The sequence below is a fragment of the Macrobrachium rosenbergii genome, chromosome 29, assembly GCF_040412425.1.
Source record: "Macrobrachium rosenbergii isolate ZJJX-2024 chromosome 29, ASM4041242v1, whole genome shotgun sequence".
Lineage (NCBI taxonomy): Eukaryota > Metazoa > Arthropoda > Malacostraca > Decapoda > Palaemonidae > Macrobrachium > Macrobrachium rosenbergii.
Window position 1 is genome coordinate 13598728 of NC_089769.1, and position 23356 is coordinate 13622083.

The following is a 23356-nucleotide window of genomic DNA, read 5'->3' on the forward strand; positions in this document are numbered from 1 at the left end:
CTAATTATTACTAATTAGTGCAATGCAAGCAAGTTTAAGGTAGAATGCAGTGTGATACAATTGTGTTAGATGGGGTGACATTAGATCAAATTTACCATATAACAAACTTTCCCATCTAATGACCAATTTTTATGAAATGACCTAGCCTCGGCCTCTTCCAAGATTTTATTTAGGATTTACTCTACTGTAATTTCTACATCATCAAAGATGAACACTTCAGACTACTAATATATCTTGTATAGGAAGTAATATTTTTATGTGATGGATCCAAGGATTAAGGTTATACTTGGAGGTTTGATGTCAAATAAGAGTTTGCTTCCACAAGAGTCATTTTTTTTTACAAACACATCGACACAGTGCTTTGTTGTTGTTAAATGCATTCTTGTTATATAGCCACCATGATAAGAAGGTATCATCAACATTTTCTGACTAGGATTGACAAAACTTGATGGTGGCTATCATGAGTAAGTAAATTCTTTATCACGTTTTTGTCCACTGCCATTTTGAGTAACCAGTAATGGTGGTTAGCTCACCAGTGTTTCTTACACGAAAACAGACTCACACTCGCAGCATGGGCTGGCAAATTCTGCTTGTAAGATATTGTGTGTTCTTCAGATCCATCCTTCTGTGGCGTATCATCCCATTTTAAAGGATGCATTTATTGTTTTTTCATGGAATTCTGTTTCCATGTTCATGGGGACCACCTTTCCTCCTCTCCTTCAGAGGGTTGAATAAAATATCTTCATCTTGATCAGTTATCCAGCTCTTACTTTTGACTTTTGATAACTCCTGAAATATTTCAAGAATATGTTAGTGCTCCCTAATCTCTTCCCTGATCATGCAACGCATTTAGAGGTCTAAATTTCCACAGATGCAATATACAACTTGGAAAATGGGTTTCAGCTGATTTAAGCTATTATCAGCTTTACCTCTGAAGTCCTCCTTGTCTTCATTTTTTCCAAATTCATTTAATCCTCATCAGTTTCAGAAGAATGTCAGTTATCAAAAGCATAATTTATTGCTGGCAAGTGATATTTGACTGTTCTGAGCTATTCCCCCCATTTTTATTGTGCAAGAAACTAAGTACTTACTGTATTCCTTTGTGAAATGGCTCATACTTATGTAACATTTCAGTTGAATCTATGATGAGCCTGGCAGAGCTACACAAAGTGTAATGCTGACCATGGAGACATTTTTCTATGTAGATAATAGCGAAAATGTAAGTAACGAAGTGCCTGGTTACATTGGAAGAACAGTTAAGTTTTATGTCAGCCATCCTGACAGGATTGTGATTGTAGATATGTAATTATAAAAACAATTAGATGAGCATTACTTAAGCAAAGGGTACTGGAAAGACTTGTTTAACGAGTTATGTTACTCCGCTGTAACATAAAATTCAAGTTCAGAGTCAATGGTGGGCATTTTAGAACAACTGCAGATGAATGTTGATGCCTATCTAGGACCACCCACATGAGTCCTTTATTGTTTATCATAATAATAGTTGAAAATTTAAGGGAGCAGAGGAGACGGGCCCCAGAAATGCTACTAATCAAGGAAGACAAAGCTTCTCGTGTCTGGAAAGGGAGCAAAGGACAAAAAAAGTCAGGAAAGTGGCCTTGTGGATGTTGCAGGAGAGGTGTAGGGTTGATTTAAAAAACCACTTTTATCCAAAGTATCGGATAGTGTCACAAGAAATGGTTAGGACTTTATGATATAAATAGAAAGGGATTTTTATACCCTAAATGAATAAGATTTAATGGGTAATAGAGGGTGTAAGATATGCCAGATGGAACTTCATCCAGAAAAATCCATAAACAGTAGCAAGCAGAAAAAATGGACATATCCTGCAGACTGGGGGCAGGTGGCAATAAATGTTTGTATAAGTTTTTCCTAAATTGTCACTCAAACAAAAGAAAGTGGAGCACATGGGTATGGGGGCCCTTAAATAATTTTATCAGTTTTTTCTTAAATCATCATGACTTAGTTAATTTCGTATGAATAATGCAAAGGACAATGCATATCTAAATTTGTGTTATTCTCACTTTGAGAGAACTTGCTCATACATTGCAAAATTATTTTCAGTGTATTGAGAGTATTAGTTTAGGAATTATTCTCGTTTAAACATCATTTCCTTCTTTTAAGACTCTTCAACATTCTTATCTGAAATAGGATACTATCACTAACTGAAAAATGTGTAAATAATAATTAACTAAAATATTTAATAATGCATTTTCTTTTGATTTTACTTAACTGTTCTTACTATCATATGGACAGTACTGTACAGTATTTGATCATTCCTGTCACAGATTACAGGAAATACTGAACTCTCACAAATACTTTACTGTTTTTCTTTAATTGTATTATTTGATCATGTTATTTTTTATAGTATATTTATTTTTTATATCATTACCACTATTTATCTTTGACCCTTGCATTAAGGCCCATGCACAGATCAGTTCTGATAATTATATTCCCCCAAAGAATTTTCCAATCTACCCTCTCTATGTAGAGAACTTATTATAGAATACTGTGCATCTAAGCTCGTAAATGGAAATTTGAAGGTAAAAGCATTATTAATGTTGATGATAAAGCATGACCAGAAAGTTATTTCTTTTGGTTAGCAATTCAGATTTTTTGTATTTTTCCCATCAGAGTACTGTATATTTCCTGTTCAATAATGATCTGCTTATAATTTTGTTCATGAACTGAATAAAAGGGAAGTTATACATTGTTAAAAGTGTTTTAGTTTATTATCTGATAAAACAAATGTTCAGAAGATTGTGAACGTGTGTCTCAGTTTGAATAGAATAAGGTTAATTATTTATGTAAAAGATGCTTTCAAATTACTTTGTTTTTAATTTTATCATGGGATCATGGATTAAAAGAAAAGTGGGTAAGCTGCTTAGGTAAAAAAATTTATTATTTTTTTTGTACTGGTAATTACCTTGTATACATAAGCTAACTTCCACCGTAGAGGATCCCCATCCATCAAACATGTACTGTATATACTAGTCCAATTTTGCATATTTGTTTACACATGCCTTTCCCATTGGTGTTATTATTGTGACGCCCACTTCCCACTTGCACTGCTCATATGCTCGCATCCCCCCTTGCCTGTTTAGCAGCCTCCTCGCAAACCCAGTCTCTGCACGTTCGACCCAGAGATATCGGACACGGAAACTTCTGACAACGGAGCATCAGAGGGCGACAAGGCAAACACAGTTGAGAGGAAGGTAGGAGATGGTAATTTTTGTGTTGCAGTAGATGTGATTGGAAAAGAAAGAACTCTCGTAATCCATTTAAACATGGCTATATATGATGGCTGTTACTGAATACTGTAATTGGCTGTAGTGCTTGTACTGTTCTTCACTTATGAGCTTGTCCATTTACATTAAATCTAACTATGCTATTTTTTAAAAATTTCTTTTGCATGTGTCAGTAGTAACAATACTATTCATCTCTGCTTTTCTGTACTGTGTAATGGATTGGAACCATTGACTCAGCATGGTACAGTATGTGCTTTTGAAAGATATCAGTGCTACAGCGATTCAACTTGCTGTAAATTAGAGTAAAGGGGAAATACAGAGTGAATTGGTTGGGACAGTATTTTTACTATAATAAGTATTTTGAATATTTTGTGTTTACACTACTGTCCTTGGAATATGTAGTTTTTTGACAGCGTAGTTACTTGTTTCACCCTCAACGCGTTACCTTCCATGGTCTACCAGAGCTCCATGGTGACCAAACCAATATCAAAGAATTCTCTTGTAGTTGGTGTTTTTGGCCAGGTATTGTGCCGTAATGGTTAACATTATAACATGTGATAGAGTATATAATAGACTCAAAGATAAGAGGGCACTTTCCCTTATCTTCAGTGAAGCTGAACCCAGTTTTTCCAACGTCATAAGAACCTGCAAGAAAGAGAAGTGACTATTGTGCATGCACATACGCCCTCTTGTTTACAACCGAGCCCTTAAAAGACCAAGGAGCCATTATCTCTGTTTGGTCTATAGTGAACAGTTCAGGTCGTTTAGAGTGCTCTGAAAAAAATTGATTTTTTTCTCCGTTTTCATTATCGAGGATCATGGAAACATCAAAAATAGCAAGATAAGTGCTTAATATTAACTTCCAGTTAAAAGCTTTAGCTTTAAACTTTTGGAATTGATAAATTGTGTGTTAAAGCAGGAACCCGGCTCGTTGATTGCTAGCCTACCTAGTTTCGTAATGTGTGGATTGCTACCTAGTTTCATAAAGCAAAAATTGTTTTAAATTCTAACTAAATGTTTTAACTAAAAGAAATGTTCCACAACTTATTATTAATATAGAAAATCCTTTCAGATTATATGATGCCTACAATAATCTAGGCAGTTAAGTGAGAATAATTTAGACTGGATTAATAGTGGATGTTGTCTGTAGCCTATGTCCTTGGATTACATTTCCTAAGTGGCCTAGCTTAGACCGAGGACCCTAGAATCAGATAACAATATCTTGGCAAAATAAATCAATAGTCTAACAATAAGGCTACATGTTAGTATAAATTTTTCCAATTTTATATAAGCCTGTGCACTTAAGCATGGGCTAGATAATCCAAGACTAGCCTAGGCATTACCTTATATCAAGTTAAGTGATAACTTTTTACTTGTTAGCCTAGACCATGTAACCTAGGACTAAATGAAATAGTAATTAGGACTAGCTGAAATAGTAGTCTGTGCTGAATGAGATGGTAACGTAGCCTTAAGGCTACATACTAAGGTAGGCTAATTGTGTTTTATGTAACCCATACACTTAAGTGCAAATTAAATAATTTTATAATCCAGATTAGAGTAAGTTATAGCCTGACTATATTACTATTTTTTTATATAGTAGACCAAATAGCCTAGGATTGGATATAAACAACAACCTGGGTTAGACAAAAAATAGTAGACTAACTATAAGGTTACATAGTAAGTTTTCTGTTTTCATATAGCCTAGCCTATACATTTCAGAGTGATCTAAAAATCTGGATTAGGCAATACCCTATACTAGGTTAAGAAAGAATAAATAAGCCTAGGATTATATATAAACAGTATCCTAGGCTCAATAAAATAACCTAGTTTTTTTTTACGACTTGGTAGCATATCTGTAAGGCTACATGCTAGTAGGGTCTTATGTAGCCTAGATCCTTAAAGGTGATATAAACCTAGAACAGGCAGTAGCCTAACCAGATTAAGTAGGAACCCCTTTTTAAGGAATATCTTACAATTAGCCTAAAACAGCGATGCCTGAATATCAGATAAAAAAGGGTAGTCTCGGCCACATACAACAGAAAACCATATTATAAGAGAATTATTTTCTGTATAGTATATATCTTTAAGTTGTAAATAAACCTAGAATAGGTTGAGCAAGAACCTTCCAAGAAATCCTCTATTCTTAGCTTAACATACATTATACTAGAAGCATTACCCTAAACTATATAGTTGGTTTAGTTATAAATGATTTGTTTAACCAGACCTCTGAACTCCAGTAGTTTGGGTTAGTTAAACAATTAGTTCATAGCAGTTAGTCTGAATGGCATGACAACTCCCCCAAAAGGGACACGCAGTTTGCGGCATTTGATCAGTTCTGTAAGGAAATTGAGCACCATCAAAGATGCCCTTGCCACAGAACAGCATTATATAAGGGATGTGGAGCATGATCCTGAAAAGGAAAGTAAGTCAGTCATGTATGCCCCAAAGTGTAAAAGTACTACATCCTGTAACCGAAAAGTAAGTGTAGATACAAATGCTGCCCAAACAAGGTCTGATGTTAGAATTCCGACTGGAAACAACAAAAGGGCCAGTTCGGAATACAGATCTTCTGATCAAAACATAATAGGGGTTCCAGTACTCACCCCTGATGATACTGATAATCCTGGGCGAGACGCCTCAGTGTGCATTTTCTCTCCCAATCGCAAGTATGTAATTAATGAGAGAAAACTATGATCAAAGTTGTACATGTAGAATTTACAAACGGCAGCATTCCCTAATGCAGAATGGCACCTGGTACCATCTTCACCAGACATTGAGAAACCACTAACAGAAGCTGTTTTCTTACCTGTGCCTATAGCATTAAAAGCTGTAGAAATCGTCCTTTACCAGGTCAGTGAAAAATGGATCTCTAATTCCAAGAGACAATGGCAGAATTAAAATCATCTGCCACGGTCATCCCAGTTTCGGGAAATTCCACCAAGGAATGGACAAATCACCCTTTACCAGGTCAACAAAATGTGGATCTCTACATCCTTTTTGAATAAGACCCAAGTTGCTCACCAAGTAGCTGTTCTGTCCATTCACTTTCAAAATTATTAATTATGTGAAGATGGATTTTCAGAATTTGTATTAACTAAAAACAAGAGACAGTGGCAGAATTAAAACCATCTGCCACAGTCATCCCAGTTTTGGGAAATCCCACTAAGGAATGGGCAATGCTGCAACTCCCTTTTGAAAGGAAAAAGCTCCCTTTAGATATAGCTACTCAGTAGTTATGGACCCCTATGAGAAGACTTGGAGGGGACAGCCTCGTCAGAATTTTATGCTAGTATTATAACCTCTACCACCTTGCTGGAAGCTGCCACCTAAAGGCTCCCAGAAGATCCCAGGATAATTTTTGCTGTTGAAGCTAAAAGTTTTATGAGAACCCGATGGGAAGCACTCTGTGACTTCCTAGAATGGCGCATAAAAGTGCGAATGGAAGCATTGGAGAGTTCCATCAAATCACTCTCCAATGTCACTGCATTATTACATTCTACCCTCTTCTGTAAGGACCTGTTTGGGGAGTCTGTTGTGGCTCAATTCAACAAGCATGCCCATCAACAGAACTGTACAGTGTACACTCTTCTGAGGAAAGGGAAATTCAGGAAACAAGGAACCCAAAATTTCCCTTTACCCAACCCTGAAAAAGGCTCACTTTGATAAAAAATCATATAAGCCTTCAGTCATCCCCAAAAGTTTTCCTCAAAAAACAGGTAGGTGGTCAGAAGGGACAATTCCCTACAAAGGGACAACAACAACAGCAAGGACATCCTTTTTCACAAGGTCCAAAAACCATCCTACGGGGGAAAAAGGAAAAATAACACCTGGAATGTCTATCAAAGGCAAAGGCAGAGGAGGATGCAGATACCAAGAGGAATTATACTGGTTGGGGGTCGGCTTTGACGACATCACAGACAGTGAATTCCTCCAAAAGAAGAGTGATCCTCAACCAATCAACATTGAACAAGCACATTGTTTGCCTAAAGTTTCAGATAATTACCGTTGACTAAGTACATTGAATCATTCCAAAAGGGACTTAGACAGTTTCTATATATAGATCTGAAATATGCATATTGGCACACCCCTATAGCTGTTCCCTTCCGCCCCTTCCTAAGGTTCCGGATAGGAAAAGATACATACAGAATCAAAGTCATGCCCTTTGGGCTAAACATTGCCTAAAGAATATTTTACAAAGTTAGCAATGATATTCGTTCAAGAACAAACAAAAAGATCTGGGGCCCCACAACTAAAGAGTGCTTGAAAAACCTAAGAGCAATGGTCAGCAGACTACAGTACAGTCAAAAGGTTTTATAATAAATTTGAAAACATCTTGCCTCATGCCCAGCAGACACTTTCAGTGGCTGGGACTGTGTTGGGATACTCTTCATGGCCTGTTGTCTCTCCCCATCATACTCAAAACAGAATAAGGCAAGTCTTCAAAAGGTTCCTTGCTCAGCCCAGAGTTTTCAGATGGCAGTCAGAACGTATGATGGGCCTGCTGCAGTTCTCATCAGCAATAGATCCAATACTTAGATTGCAACTAAAAATGTGAGCAAATTCTGGCTATCGCATGCAAGAAAAAAGATGCGAGACCAACCTCATCAAATGATTAAAACAGTTGGGGAGATACTTCAGCCTTGGATCCGGAAGGAATCTCTGGCGAAGCAGGTCACCCTGACTCCTCTGGCTGTATGAGTGACAGGTAGGGAGGACAATGGGAGGATCATCAGGTGGCAGGGAGGTGATCAGCTACTCAGAAATTTTTATATCAATTTCCTGGAGCTGATGGCTGTCTTTTTGTCTCTCAAAAAACTCAAACCTCCAGAAGAGAGAGACAACATAACTACAATATCCTACAGTAAACCCCCCCGTATTCACGTTCTCATGATTCACGAACTCACATGTTCGCGGATTTCTGTGAAACGTATCTACCCATTATTCACGGAAAATTCGCCCATTTGTGGTATTTTTCACTGAGAAATATTCACTAATTACTGTATTTTCATATTTTCATGACTAAATGCACTTTTTGTGATAAAACTATTAAATTACTCAGGTATAAGCATTTGTAGAGGGTTTTTCTTGTGTTTAAACTATCAAAATAGGAAGCTCTAAGTGTATTTAGAGGGTTTTAAAAATTCAAGGGAGTGTAGTCGCATCCCCGCGAAAGAAAAGGGGATTTACTGTACATCAGGAGGTTGGGATCATGTTCACCTCCTCTCAATATGGTAATGCTAGCCATTCTTCAGATGGCGCAATCGAGGAAGTGGCACATGTCTGCAATCCACCTCACAGGGGGTCTCATTGTAATAGCAGACTCTCTATCAAGGAAAACAACAGCCTCAACAGAGTGGATGTTGGACAACCACTCTTTTCAAACAATATCCAGCATGCTTCCACAACCAGAAGTGGACCTGCTCACCACATACTGGAATCACAAACTCCTAATACTGTATATGTCTCTGAACCTGGACAGTCAAGCAACAGCAAGAGATGCCTTCCTAAAGATTGGAACAAGGGGAGGACAATATCTTTTTCCTCCATTGTCCCAGATTTTGAAGGTTTTGAGCAGACTTCTGACCTTCAAAGGAACAGTTTGCTTAATAGCCCCAAATTGGCCAAACAGGCATTGGTTCCTATTACTTCAACAACAGACCAAAAGATCAATTCCACTATCATCTGCTGTCCAATCCCAGACAGTAAGAGGGAAAGTTGTTTATGCATCCTCCTTTCTGAGCCGAGACCTTCATGTATAGATTTTTAAAAAATATATGTCATGATAATTACTCACCCAACATTGCTAGGTACCTAGTGCAAAAATTACGGACATCGTCTATCCAGCAATGCCAGTCCGTATAGAAGATATGGTTAGATCATATCCATACTGGGATCCCAGTTGAGATTTCTATAGAAACACTTTTTATTTTTCTTATACACCCTTCTGAAGACAAATGCTTTGTGGTTAAACAGTCATGGCATACAAGGCTGCATTAACGGAACCCTTGCTTTATGGATTTGGGAATGACTCCAGTATAGAAGTTGTCACTTCCCTTCTGCAGTCTTTGCTCTACAAAGGCCCACTCCCAAAAGGTTTCCAATTACTTGGTCCCTGAACAAGGTGCTTAGACTTCTGTCAACCCCTCAATTCAGCGGACCCAATACAACCACAATGCACATGCTACAAAAGGCGATCTTCTTGATTGCATTAGCCTCGGGAGCTTACATTAGTGAACTGGGCTCTCTTAGATGGGGACGATGCATCATGCAAATAGCTGACCATCAATTATTATTATTGTCCCCTGGCCCATCATTTCTGGTCAAGAATAAGGATCCTTTAAAAAGGAAATCCAAATTAATAAGAAAACTCAATTTAGCAGACAAGACATTATGCCCAGTTCAAGCACTTAAGGTTTACCTAGAAGTCATGGCAAACATCCCAGAAAGTCCTATTTTCCTGCACCCTAGCACAAACTAACCACTCTCCCTGCAAGGGCTGAGAATGATTGTAGTGTTTCTCATTAAAAAGGCAAATCCACACTCCTTTCCTAGATCACATGATGTTGGGAAAGTAAGTATGTCATTGGCCTTCTTCAGAAATGTCTCTTTTGAAAAAGTCTCTGAATGTACAGGGTGGTCATCAGTTAAATTATTGCCCCGTGCTCGAACAAATTTGACTACACTGTGTATCAGTAGGTGGCATGGTTAGTCGTAACCCCTAGGTGCTAAGGCAGAAAACCAGGGGTCTTAATGACAGTGAGTATGCTAACTGTTGGGGGGAGAGGGGTGACAGTACTGCAACCAAACCCAGGATGCTTAGGTAAGCCACTGCAGAATTAAATCCTAAAACATAAGTTCGTGTATAGTGTCTTGTTCCTTAGTACTAAAACCTGAAGAGTATTTGGAATAAAGAATGGGACTTGAAATCTGTGGCTTGACCTCAGACCAGAAATGTTATTTCCTTTGGGGTGTTGGGATTAAAAAGTGAGAGCTTAAGCTTTTATCGTCACCTGTCAATTTCTTTTTAAGCTCCTTGAAGATGAAACAAGCGACTACGCTATCAAAAAACAGGTTTTGACGTAGGAAAAACCTATTTTTGATACAGTAGTTGCTGTTGAATCCTCAGAAACCCTCCCACTTCCCTGATGAAAAGGCAAGGGATTTGGGTAAGGGACCATCCTGCATTGACCAACAGAGAATGATGGCTCCTTGGTCTATTAACGGGCCGGTTGTAAACGAGGGCGGACGCGCATGCGTAATAGTCACTTCTCTTTCTTGCAGGTTCTTTTGACGTTGGAAAAACTGGGTTCAGCTTTGCTGAAGATGAGGGAAAGTGCCCTCTTATTTTCGAGTCCATTATATACCCCATCACGTGTTATAATGTTAATCATTACGACACAATACCTGGCCAAAAAGACCAACTAGAGGAGAATTCTTTGATATTAGTTTAGTCACCATGGAGCTCTGGTAGACCATGGAAGGTAACTCCTTGAGGACTCAACAGCGACTACCAAAAATAGGTTTCTCCTACATCAAAACCTGTTTTAATAGAGTACAGTGTATACATTAATCAATTTTTGCCATAGCTATAATGAAGTATTTTGTATTAACTTTTTTGTTATATAACATTTGTTTATGTCTTGAAATAGTACACTTTCAAATAAACATATTTCATATATTATATATATATATATTTATATATATATATATATATATATATATATATATATATATATATATATATATATATATATATATATTTATATATTTATTTATATATATATGTATATTATATGTATATATATTACTGTAACATTTAAACATTCATGTGATATTAAATATTTATTAGAAAATTGTCATTCATATTAAAGTAATTTTTGTAAGTTACAATGAAACTGAACACAATTAAACCATAAGCACTTGATTGTTGTCTGCCTATGGTATTGATTATTAAACTAATTGAAATCATCATTGAATAAATATTTAATGTGCTGCCTGTAGCAACTAGCAGATTAAGTGTCCAGTATTTTATTACTTAGTGGTAATTGCTTTACTTTGGATTAACTGAAAACGAAGAGTTAGTGGGAAGTATGTATTCCTGTAAAGCAACATTTTTTATCAAATTTTGTTGAAAGGCTAATTTGCTGGGTTCCTCAAATGTAGGAATCTATTTCCCCTGGTATTGAAGGCCTTGTATTCAATACTGTAATATTTTCTTACCCTGAATACATTTACAGTTTACATTGTTGATACCCCAGGTATCCTATCTTTGGCATCATTGTTAGGGTTTCTTTAAGGTGTCTGATAGTTGTAGGGTCAAATAAGGATAACAGTTTGTTCTTTTTTGATTTTAGGTGATAATGCATCCCTTAGACGAAAGTATTGGAAGATTTTTTTCTATATACCCGTATGATATTTATAAGATTCTTTTTATTGTCAGTTGTGGAACTGTGGAGGGTAGCATTTAGGAGTTTTCTTTGACAGTTTATGATCCTCAGTCCTTGAAAATGCTTATCTGTTCATCATCTTCAAATATTTTTATTCCACACAGGGGTCTTTTTATTTTGAAGCATATTGTAAGTTTTCACAAGGGGTTCTTCTCCCAGAGGAGAATTAAGAATTCACTGAATCTAAGTTAGCTCCTGCAGTGACCTTAGGGATATTGCTGATAAGAATTGCATTGTTATCTCGTTGTCATCAGTGCTTGTACTTTTGGTGTTATGGTGGTAACCATAGCCATTTATACTAAAAAGAGTAATTTTGTAGGGTGGTGGCGATCAAGCACATTTAGCTGAAAAGTGTTAGTTGCTCTTGTACTGAGACTTCTTATTGGTTCCATAAAGATTTTAGGCAGTTTTTACTCTTAGCAATGTTGGATTTAGCCTTGGTAGTTTGCTGTATGTAATGTAACTAGAAATTGTTTAAAATATGGTGAGTGATAGAAGGGAGCCTGCAATGTATGAATGATTTGATTCTCACTTGCCTTCAGATTCAGTCTGGAATTGTCAGCTATTTTGCCAGTGGGTACTTGGAGGTGCCCTTGATTTTTGCCAAATTTTACCTGAGGGATGTTACTTGCAGAAATCTTGGTGTGTTCTCATTGGATCAGATTATAATGACTTGTAATATCCTGTTAATTCTGTATTTAAGGTTTTTCCTGTTGGGAAAACTGTTACTCATCCTTTTTCATCACATGCCCAACCCATATCTGACTTTGAGATCTTAGTCTGTTTCCTAGCCTCTGGACACTACATCTGTCTGCCACTTCTGTATTTGTAATACACTCTGATCATATCATAATAGTCTGTAGTCACAGCTTTTTGGAATCCCATCCATTTTGTTTGCCATTGCCCTTATGTTTGCTGAATAGAGAGGTACAAGCTTTATCAGGTAATGGAACATAACTTCACCAGATTGAAAGCCTACTTTTAGAAGTGCTTGTGTCATATAATTTTTTTTTATGTCTTGATATACTGTACAGTTGTTTATATGTATATTACATCCACAATTATGCATAACCTTCAGTGGTACAGTTTTTAATTTTTGCTTAATCTTATGAGAATTGTGTAACCATTGAATGCTTGTAAATATGATCTGCCTAGAATGCAGTTTGTTTTTAATGTATACTTAAATATGTGCACACTGATTTGTATTTGCTAAATGTATGCATTTATATAATGAATTTGGTAATACCTTTTGTTTAACATTTTCTCTTGAATTCATGTTCTAGCCATAGGGAGCATGTGGCTGAATTTGTATATTAGACTTTTTTCCTTGATACTGTACAGTACAGTAGTTGGTTTACTGTTAGCCACCTTTATGAAAAAAAGGGTTAGTGCCATTAGCCTTACTTTGGTGAAGTCTCTAAATATGCTATTTTGTTTTAAATTCAGTTGGATACTGTTTAGTTTTTTAAAGGAAATTGGCCTCTGAAGGAGGATTATGTAGAAGGACTTGTTTTATAAAATTCATAGCCGAGTGATTCCATTAATCATATAAATGTGTGCTCATTTTAAGTAAGGATTTTAGAGCATACCCCTTTCAAGGCCTCTCAAGTTTGTAACTGAATATGAAGCAGTTAAACTGGCAGACACTCTTATTTTACTGTTATCATGTTAGCGGGATCCTTTGAGAGAAATCATCTCAGAGTTGAGGCAGTTTATTAGGCACCAAATGGTAATTTTCATCCAAAGGTTAATTATCTCAAGAAACTCATTTGATGAGCTTACCTTCAAAGTTCCATAAAATTTTGTTGTCTCATTCTTCAAATTTCTAACAGCCAAGGTTTGAAAATTATTTGCCTTCGAACTTGCAGGCATACACCCTTGGAACAACGCAAAAGCCATCAACTTTCTGAGAAGATTTCCACAAATAGTATGCTTGTGAGCCAGAGAAAAGGACTAAAAGAATAGGAGTAGCCACCTTCAAAGATGTGTATTTTGCATACACCCAGGCACATTCTTTTTTGTATTTAGAAACCAAAGAAAACAGAGTAAAGAGATTAAGAAAAAGGAACACACTTTATGATGCTAAGCATCAGTAAACAATTTAATATGAGTTTGGTACCTTGTCAGTTAAGATTTCAAGTAAATAAAATCCAGAAAATATAAATTATGAATACTAAAACAGTACAGTATTAAAATATAAAAAACCCATTCAAAAGAGGTAGCCTAGAGTAAGAATTCAATACTACTAGAAAACTGAAAAAACAAGGACCAATTTAGTTTTAACGTCAAGACATTAACATAATATGCAAAAAATATTTACTACTAAATAAATCAAATTTTTTAGCTAGATTTTTAAAGCTAAAGTACAATGAAATTTCGAAATAAAAGTTGAAATATTCTGTGCTGTAATGAAAATACAAAAGGTAAGAACACTACTGTACTGAAAAGGATCCATGTTTTATGGGCCACCATTTTAGTCTCTTATGACATCTTGGTTCCCGTCATGCACTTTCAGACACCATTCATATTGAATCAAGCACTTGTGACCGATTTATGGTGTGGCTTCAAAGTGTAAGCGTACAGTGCACAGTACTACTGGAGAACTGTAATTGTTTGATGAATAAAAGAAAGATGTACTGTACCAGTGTTTCAGTTAAGTGTAGAATATTGTGTGCCTGACACCACAACATGTTACTCAAATTCTCTCTTCTACAGTTTGGTCTTTGATATTTCAGGCTTTAAAAGTCTCATTCCTCATGCATATTTTGCCGTCTGGGGCATCTCTTGTGACATCATCCGTGTTCATCGCCACATTTTTTCCATAACATTCATGGCCACTTTCATGAGAGTGCTGTTTTTATTTACTTTCTTTCTCTCACCATAAGCTTTGTTTTTGTATGTGTTAGTTTTCAGTTCTCTCGCCAGTCCATTCCATTCCCCTCCATCTTTTAAAAATGTCTACAACCTCCTCCTCTGATTCTGCTGTTAACACTTTGCCATTTGCATATAGCAGCTCTCACATTATGTAATTATAGGTTTTATAACCAGTGAATTCAAGTTACTGAATAATTTCATACATGTTTTAACTAACTTGTTGTGTACCATTATTTGCTGACTTAAATGTTTTTTAAACCATAATACACTTGCTGTTTTAATGTTTATTATAACATATATTTAGCTGTGACTCCATAATCACATTGCCTTCTTTATAAATGATTTCCACCACTTTCAATGTAGAATATTTTCATGGCTGTTACCTCAAGCACTAAATGTTAATGGTAATTGCAAGATCTTTTTCTATGTACAGTATTGAAATTTTGATTATATAATTTTTTCATGTTATGTAAGATATTGAATGGTAATACATTCAGGAAAATTTTGTTATTTAGTATGTGTTGAATGCCAAACTAATGATTATCTTTTACAATATATTTTTTTTTGTAGACTTTCTGTTTGTGAAAATAGTTTGCGTAATTGATAGACATGTATACAAGACATACAGCATTATATAAAAATTATAATTATGCAGATTTGTAATGTATCTTGCTGTTACTTTAAATAAGGGAATACATTACAACACTGTAATATGAGTTTCTATTATTTGTGTAAATTTAACAGATTTGGCATATTATTCTGTTATATATGTAAATTGATTGTGCCATAAAGACTATTTTGAAAAGACCTAATTATTAACATTTATTTATATGCTAAGCATCTTAAATTTTATGACTTGATCATTACATGAACGGTAGTTCCTGTGATCACTGAATATAATCATGGTAATGTATAATATATGACTTGAAAGTTTTCCATATTGTATCAAAATGTTAAATGTGATTAAGTTTTTAAAAACAGTAATGAGAATATCCAGCATGGTAAATGGCATGATCCTTACAGTTACCAGTGAAGGAAGAATTAGATGAAGCTGTCCCACCTCATGAGTTACTGGATGTTTCGGCCAGCAGAGCCAAAGGAGAGCTTGCTGCTAGGGGAGGTTTGGCTAATCGACATTTACCATCCCTCAAGAAGACAACCAGTATGAGTAGTGCTGGCAGTCAGGTGAGACGCAGTTGAATTCAGCGTTTTTTTCTCAGTGCAGAAAGAAAGTATACTTCCACAAAAAAAATGACTTCATTTGAGTATTTTTATATAGGCAGCAGCCAGGCCTATGAGAGGTTTTTTCAGTGCTCAGTACTCTTCTTCAGTGCATATCTAATAACAATTATCCATGTCTATTAATAATGCAGAAAGTTAACCATTAAATCAGTGTGCAAAATTGATGTGTTAATGCAATGTAAAAATAGTTACCTTTTATAGCATTATTATTTAACAAAATGGGCCACTGTTTGCAGCACATACTGATGAGAAATTTCTCTCTAAAGCATAAGAATACCACATCTGTCATTCACCCTCCTCAGTATGAAACATCACTTGACATTTTAAACAGTGAAATGTAGCTGTGTTCATTTTTTAGATTTTCCTCTTTTCCTTTTCCTGAAGTGTTTTTGACCATTTTTCTACTCTGTTCTCTCTGACTTTTCCTATCACCAGTGTTATTGCATTTTGAAAGATATAATAATATAAAACATATTTTCATATAAAGCCATTACTTGTAATGGAGTTAACTTGAAACAGTTGAAAACTAGATGTCATCATTGCACTTGTCTGCCAGTGACATCTCAGTTGCCCCTCATTCTTTGTGCCCCCTAGAAAGCAAAGAGGAACATGGTGAAGGGAGGAGGGCACTCTTGTGTGATGAATGGGTTTGTGTAAATGCTTGTGCTATAAAAAGAATGTTTGTTCATTACTTTAGCATTAATCATATAGCGTTTGAGTTACAATATAGGACAGAGAACAAAATGGGCAGGAAGTTAACAAGGGGGAGTTATAGGTAAGAATATATGATTAGTCAACCCTCCCTAAATGGGCATGGATGGCCAAGTAAACAGTAGTCTGTCTTAGCATCAAGTTAACTAGGATCTACACATTAAAAATAAAACAGCAATTTGTATTCAGAGGACTCATCAGCAACATGATTGCAAAGACAGGTTCCCTGGATTAGTCATGTCTACAGTTTGCCATGAACATGAGTGAGGATATCATGAGGGTGAAAAAGAGGAAGGAGAGGTTTTTCCCTTCCCATATGCAGAACATAGCTTGCCATGACAACTGGTCCAAGTATGAAAATGAGAAGGTGAGAGAGTACGAACTTAGTAAGCGTTAATCTTAACTGAGACAGATCCACCTCCAAAACACCTACTTAACCTGAGATTTCACCTGACAATCTACAGGGAATCAAGTTCTTCAGAACTAAAGACTTCCAGTGACCTCTGTGAATAAAGAGGCAAGATGGAGCAAAGCAAAACTCCTGGGTATGTTGAAGATGAGACCTTATTTCACATACACTGGATAAAAGAGTTGCCAAAGGAGCCACCATGAGGTCTGGGTAATCTGAGAAGAAAGTTTGGTGGAGACCTCCCCCAACAGGCTGTTAAGCTTTCATACATGCCTGGAGGAGGCCAGGGGTAGCAAAAACAGTCTTTAACTCTTTTGTAGAGGCACACATCCTTTGGTGCACAATATGGCATAAAAGGACTATTGTGGCATATCATATGATAATCATTATTTTGAGCTATGATATTTGAACAAATTTTGTAGGAAAACATTCAGATCACTTGAAGGGGCCATAAATGACTATATGGATACAGGATACAAGGAGAATAGTCTGACTTGAAATTTCATGGGGGAATGTACTACACCACCCCATCCCAGTACATCTCGTATATACTTGTCATAAATGTACTCAGGGATTGTTACTGGTTTTAGGTCGTATTTTTACGATAGTTTGTTAGCTGTAATTGTAATTTTGCAAAGTAAAGTACGAATAAATATTAGAAGGAACATGTATAATCACTAAAGTTACTACATCTCCCCATCCCAGTTTTGCCAAAATAATTATATTGTAACATTAAGGATGGAAAGACTAATTACCAGGTTAAGAGAAATTTGAATGAAAATAAAGTAACTTTATTACAAAAAGTGTAGTTTTCAGACTGTACTTATTGAAGGTTATGGCTTCTTAAAATTAAGTATTCAAACCCCAGCCTAAATTACTGAAAATGTTCCAATAGTTCCAAGTTGATAGGTCTCGACCTCTCTTCACTTCTAGGTTCCACCCCTTGAGGCGAAACTTCAATCTACAGAGAAAAAAGTGCTAAATTGTAGGGAGCGATGTGTTTCAAGCTCAAAATCAGATTTACTCAAAATCCGAAAAGAGTGTACTAAGAGTCTAAAAAACTTAAATCTCAAATGAAGATAATTTAAAAAGGGCCTTGCCTCATCAGTCCTCAAGTGTATAATTCACTTTTGCTGACTTTGTACATATAACACTCTTGGATGTGCGTTACATGAACTTACCTTAAGTTAGGCCACCAGCAACAGAGATCTTGCAACTCTCGCCGTCTTCCTCCACCATGAATTCTCCTTCACCTCGGACCCCAACATGACATGCTTATTTGCTCATGTTCATATTCATACATCTTACGAACATATGTCTTGAAAAGACATCCCATCAGCCGCATTAATACATCAGTACCTCCAGGAAACAATCCAACAACAAATGTGTGCAGTAATAAGATATTGATCACCTGACCAGACAAATATAATCTTCAAAGATTCTTATAACAGTACCCGCCTTGTCTCAAGTGATGGTGGTGGTAGTAGAGACTGGTAGTGGTAGTGGTAGTAGTGGTAATAGTAGTGCCATTTGCAAGGGAACCTTGATATGGGTTTTGAATGTAGAGTAATTCAAGTAGATTTTAGTGCTGCTTTTTAGTAAATCACAAGGCACTTACAGGTATTTATAAACTTCAGAATCTGTAGTGGGTGGATATGTTTTAGGTACTTCAAGATTTCCTCACAGCAAGGCAGCAGCAAGTTGCTGTGGATGGGATCTTTAGTGAACCAAGACCCATTGTGTCTGGAGTTCCACCGGGCAGTGTTCTTGGTCCATGTTATTTTTAGGGAATGGTGTCATCGGTGGGGTATGAGGCTGAACTCCAGTAAAACAAAAATGGTACTGTATAGGATAGCAGATGATCTCATACAGATTTCCCACCCCATCCTCCCCTTCAGGTGGATGGAACTTTGCTGATCGAGTCCAAGGCTTTAACTATTCTAGGTGTAACTCTTGCCTCGCATCTAACTTTTAAGAAACATCTAATGAAAGTTTCAACAAATGCCGCACGAGTGTTAGGTATTGTTCATAAGGCCTCATATATTTATAACTGATAAAATCAGTGCAACCTGTTTTAGGTCATTTGTACTTCCTTTACTAGAATACTGTTCTTTGGTGTGGATGTCTGCCTCTGCTAGGGATTTATCTCTTTTAGATAGAGTGGTTTGTGGGTAGGTTTCTGTTTCCTAATAGTAGCAGTTATGACTTGGACCATCGACAGATGGTCTTGTATTTCAACAGAGATCTTTCACATTCACAGTTGATCCCTGATCTCCTTTATCTGCCGAGAGCAACCAGATCTGTTAAACAGCAGCACCAATATGCAGTAAATGTGCCTCACTGTAGAACTTCTGTAGAACTTCTCAGTTCCCAAGGTCCTTTATTCCTCACACCGTTGGACTGTGGAACATCCTCCCAGAGGATGCCATGCAGTTGGAATTTCAGAAGTTCAAGTGAAAATGCATTGCCTTACTTCCCTAATACTATTCTTCTTGCATTTTAATACATTTTATCTATTTATGTATTTATTAATTTATTTCTTTTTTAATAAGTGGGATCTCTTCTTTCTGTACAGTATTTCCCTTTACTTTCTCTTACTTCTTCCTAATGAATACCATATTCTTTGGAAGCTTGAATTTCAAGTCAATGACCCCTGTGGGCTTGTTCCATATGAATAGGTTTTATCTACAGAATTACATAATAATAATAATACTGTGGTACTGATTACTGGAGCTTCTTCCACTTCCTTGTCAGGTCTGACACATGTCAACTAATGATGTCTCCAAGGATTGTGGAGACACAGAAGTCCATGCAAATACAAATTCAAGGGTTTACTTAACTAAATATGAATATTTAATTGAAATTGTTAGAAATTCATATTTATAAAAAAGGTCAAATTTGCTTAAATATTTTTGTACACCAGTACATCTTGTTAATGTTTATCCATAAATATACGCAGGGATTGTTGCTGATTTTAGTTCTTATCATTTACAATATTATGCAAGCTGTAATTATAATTTTGCAAAATAAAGTAAAAAAGATATTAGAAAGAATACTGTATGTACAACTAGCTAAAATTAGTATATTTTTATGATTGTTTTGGAAAGTAGGTACAAAACAATTTGTTAGAATTTTTTTTATACCATTTTCATTTGAGTATCTTCCTCTTTCCAGTGATATGCTATTTTTTAATTTTTTGCTGAACTTAAAGGTTGCCCAGTCTCGGGGTATTTTTATTGTATACTGTATTTAGCTCAACTTGCAAGGTTTAAGAGTCAAATCCAAAAGGGAAACATCCCAAAGAGGTTCATATGGAGGCCTGGACAGGCTGTGCAATACTAGAGCCAAAATTCCAATTATGGGTTTTACTGTTCACCAGGGAATCAACTGGCTAAAAAGATGTAGCAAGTCTGAAATGTCAGTCATTACCCATCCTGACTGAAGACCCATGAAAACTGTGTGATAACATTCACCAGCATCGATAATTACATTATATAATCATAAAAAACACTAAGAAGTTCACTTAAACAAGAATAGACACTTCAAGTGGAGGAGCACTCTTTCATTCCACTAAGTAATACGTCTGGATCACTTTCCTTGGTAAAACTAATAGTTAGATGGGGTACAATAGCCAGTGCAGCAACATCCCAAAAATCTCTCTGGAAGTTGAAAGGACTTCTGGTAGTTTTGAAATCTTTGGAAGTTCAGGTTCTTCAGAAGCCTGCTCCAATTGGAAAGAGTCCTTAGATTGTCATCAGTTAGATTTAGTAAATCTGTGAATCACTCATACTGTGTGGTTGTTACTTGATGGGATGGGAGAGTATTTCCTGGTAACAGCCATGCCCATTTAAAAATATTTCCAGATGTAGATGGCTGCCAATTAATGGTTGGATGACTAAAATTTTTACTAAGATTGCAGATTTGTATACATATAATTGACTTGAAAGTATTATTTGCAGGTTAAAATGTGCTAACCACAGAAAACCTTCAGCTGGAAACTTTCATTTGAAAGTGTTTGGTTGAAACTTATTTGAAACTCATTTATTAGGCTATAGAAAAGTGAATTCCAGCTGTATTCCATTAGATCTCAAATACATTTACTCCCGCGTCTCTCTTTGTTTTGGGCCCTGCATTTCTTTATTATTGAAGAAAATTCCCCAAATTGCTGAGTCTGCGAATCTGGGGGACTGACTGTGTACTGCTCAGTAAGGGAAATAAAAGACACGACAACACCCAAAACCTATGTCAGCACGTGGTTGCCAAGTGTAAATTATGGCAACACTCCATACCAAAAACACAAATAAAAACTTATTGTAATTAGTCTGATTGCTCTCAAATAACCCCTAGGTCATGAGTTTATGTTAAGTTATTCATATTAGTTACTAGGTTTATTTATATAAAACTTCAATAATAAGTATGTTTTCACATAATTAAAACAATTGCTTTCTTTATGTAATTTAAATATCAGAGTATTTTCTTTGTTATAACTGTTATATATGTTTGCAAAAGATTAGGAGATTGCATTATTTTTACTCAGTTTGTTCCTTCAAATATGGTAGGTTTTTGTCATGGAATTAGTAGCTAATAAAGATAGAATATTCTATCTAAATCTGATACAGTATATCATTTTACCCTACTTTACAATAATAGTAATGGTAATAGTAGTTACTATATGAATAGATAAAGAAAAAATACCTACGAAGCAAATAAAATATTTGTAAACAGTAAATGCTACTATAGCAACTAGAAAGATCATTCATTTTGTGAGAATAGAAAAAATTCTGTATTGTAGGATTTGGAAATATAAAGTAATTTACATTATCATTACACTCTCCGATATACAGCATAGTAAGTTGTAATGGTTACTTGTCAAAAATAGGCTAAAACATCATAGCTATCCTCTACCAGGCCCAACAACGAGCCCATTATACCCAACTCTTATCATTTCTCTTATCCATAAATTTTGTATACAGTAATTCTGTTAGGCTTTTCTTCCATCCTTTTACATTTAACTTGTATAGATTTTTCTTATCTAAGTTCATATCTGATATCATATGCAGTTAGAGTTTTATATTTCTTTTTTAATATTCATTTCCATATTCATTTTATTTCTTTTGTGAAAAGAGACATCATTATTCAGATCATTTATCCTTTATAGAATTTTGTATTGCTACTGCTGTATTAAAAATAGCTGATAATTAAAGAGGGGCATAAATTTTTACAGGTAAAACTCCATTACACAGTGGATTATTATTATTATTATTATTATTATTATTATTATTATTATTATTATTATTATTATTATTACTATTATTATTATTAATTAGAGTTTAATGAAACTACTTGGGGGATTTATTTTAAACAAAATATAAAAATTATTGTAAGAATGAATGTTACCAAGCAAGAAGAGATAGAAAGAAATGAATGAAAAGTTGTATAGACAAAAAGCAGTGTAGCTAGAATTGAAGGTATGCTGCAAACAATGCCACACTCACAAGTACATGTACTCTGCATCGCTTGTTCATCAGCATACTGTAAAATAAGTATAAATGTATTTTTTCTACTTTGACTCTGTGCCTTTGTCAAGGCATGTATTCATCATGAATGTTGTTATTCCACTGTAGTTCTGGTTTTACCAGGAAACTTTGATATCTTTGATGGTGAATCGGTTATAAAATTAGAATTTTATCTTCTAGGATCATAGTTTAGATGACAGTAGCTTGGACGATGATCTACCAGAAGCTCAGAAACATGCTGCTGCAGGAGAAACCTCGCAAGATACTCAGATGGACCAAGGAAGCCGGAGGTCAGCTGAACCCCAAGAAATTTCCTTCCCCCAAAGTCCTGTTCATCAACCTCAAAGTCCTCTTCAACCTGCCATTAGTTCTCCCCAAATACCTCAAAATTCTTCCTTTAACAGTAGTAGTAACCAAGCCAAATCTACCCAGCCACCATCATACAGCCAAGCGACAATGGGTAACATAAGTTATTTAGGTAGTCCCCCACCCCCATACCAACCACCACCTACCCAGTTTGGAATTCCCCGCCAACCTTTGGCTCCTTCTGACCCGTCCACAGGATTACCTCCCAGATCCCTTAGTGGTGCAGTAGATACTCATGTTTTTGAGTCCCGTTCAGAATCCCGTCCTGAAATCCCATATCGCCACCCCCCACCAGTTGCTCGAGTGCTGCCTGTCAACCGTGCTGAAATTTCCGAGTCTGCTAGCTTGGCTGCACATTTAGCCAATCGCACTCCTCAGCAACTGAGTTTGGCAGAACAGTTAAAGGCTTTGTTAGCAGAGAGGTGAGCAGCTGTATAGTTTACTAGATTTACTAGATTTTTCCTGATTTGTTTTCCAAAGAAAAGTGAAATAAACACATTTTTAGAGTAGTACTTGATGCATACA

At 35.9% G+C, this 23356-nt stretch overlaps 1 protein-coding gene across 50 annotated transcripts in view; it reads left to right on the plus strand.

Moving 5' to 3' along the window:
- LOC136854603 (uncharacterized) overlaps nt 1–23356 on the plus strand; it is a 671913-nt gene that overhangs the window by 588190 nt on the left and 60367 nt on the right. For 13 of the 50 annotated variants that reach the window (XM_067131080.1, XM_067131113.1, XM_067131090.1 and 10 more), the window contains 3 exons: nt 3123–3233; nt 15611–15772; nt 22646–23253. In XM_067131080.1, the coding sequence (XP_066987181.1) occupies nt 3123–3233; nt 15611–15772; nt 22646–23253 (881 nt within the window). The remainder of the gene's footprint in view (nt 1–3122; nt 3234–15610; nt 15773–22645; nt 23254–23356) is intronic. The other 37 variants (XM_067131099.1, XM_067131101.1, XM_067131097.1 and 34 more) reach the window with 5 other exon arrangements.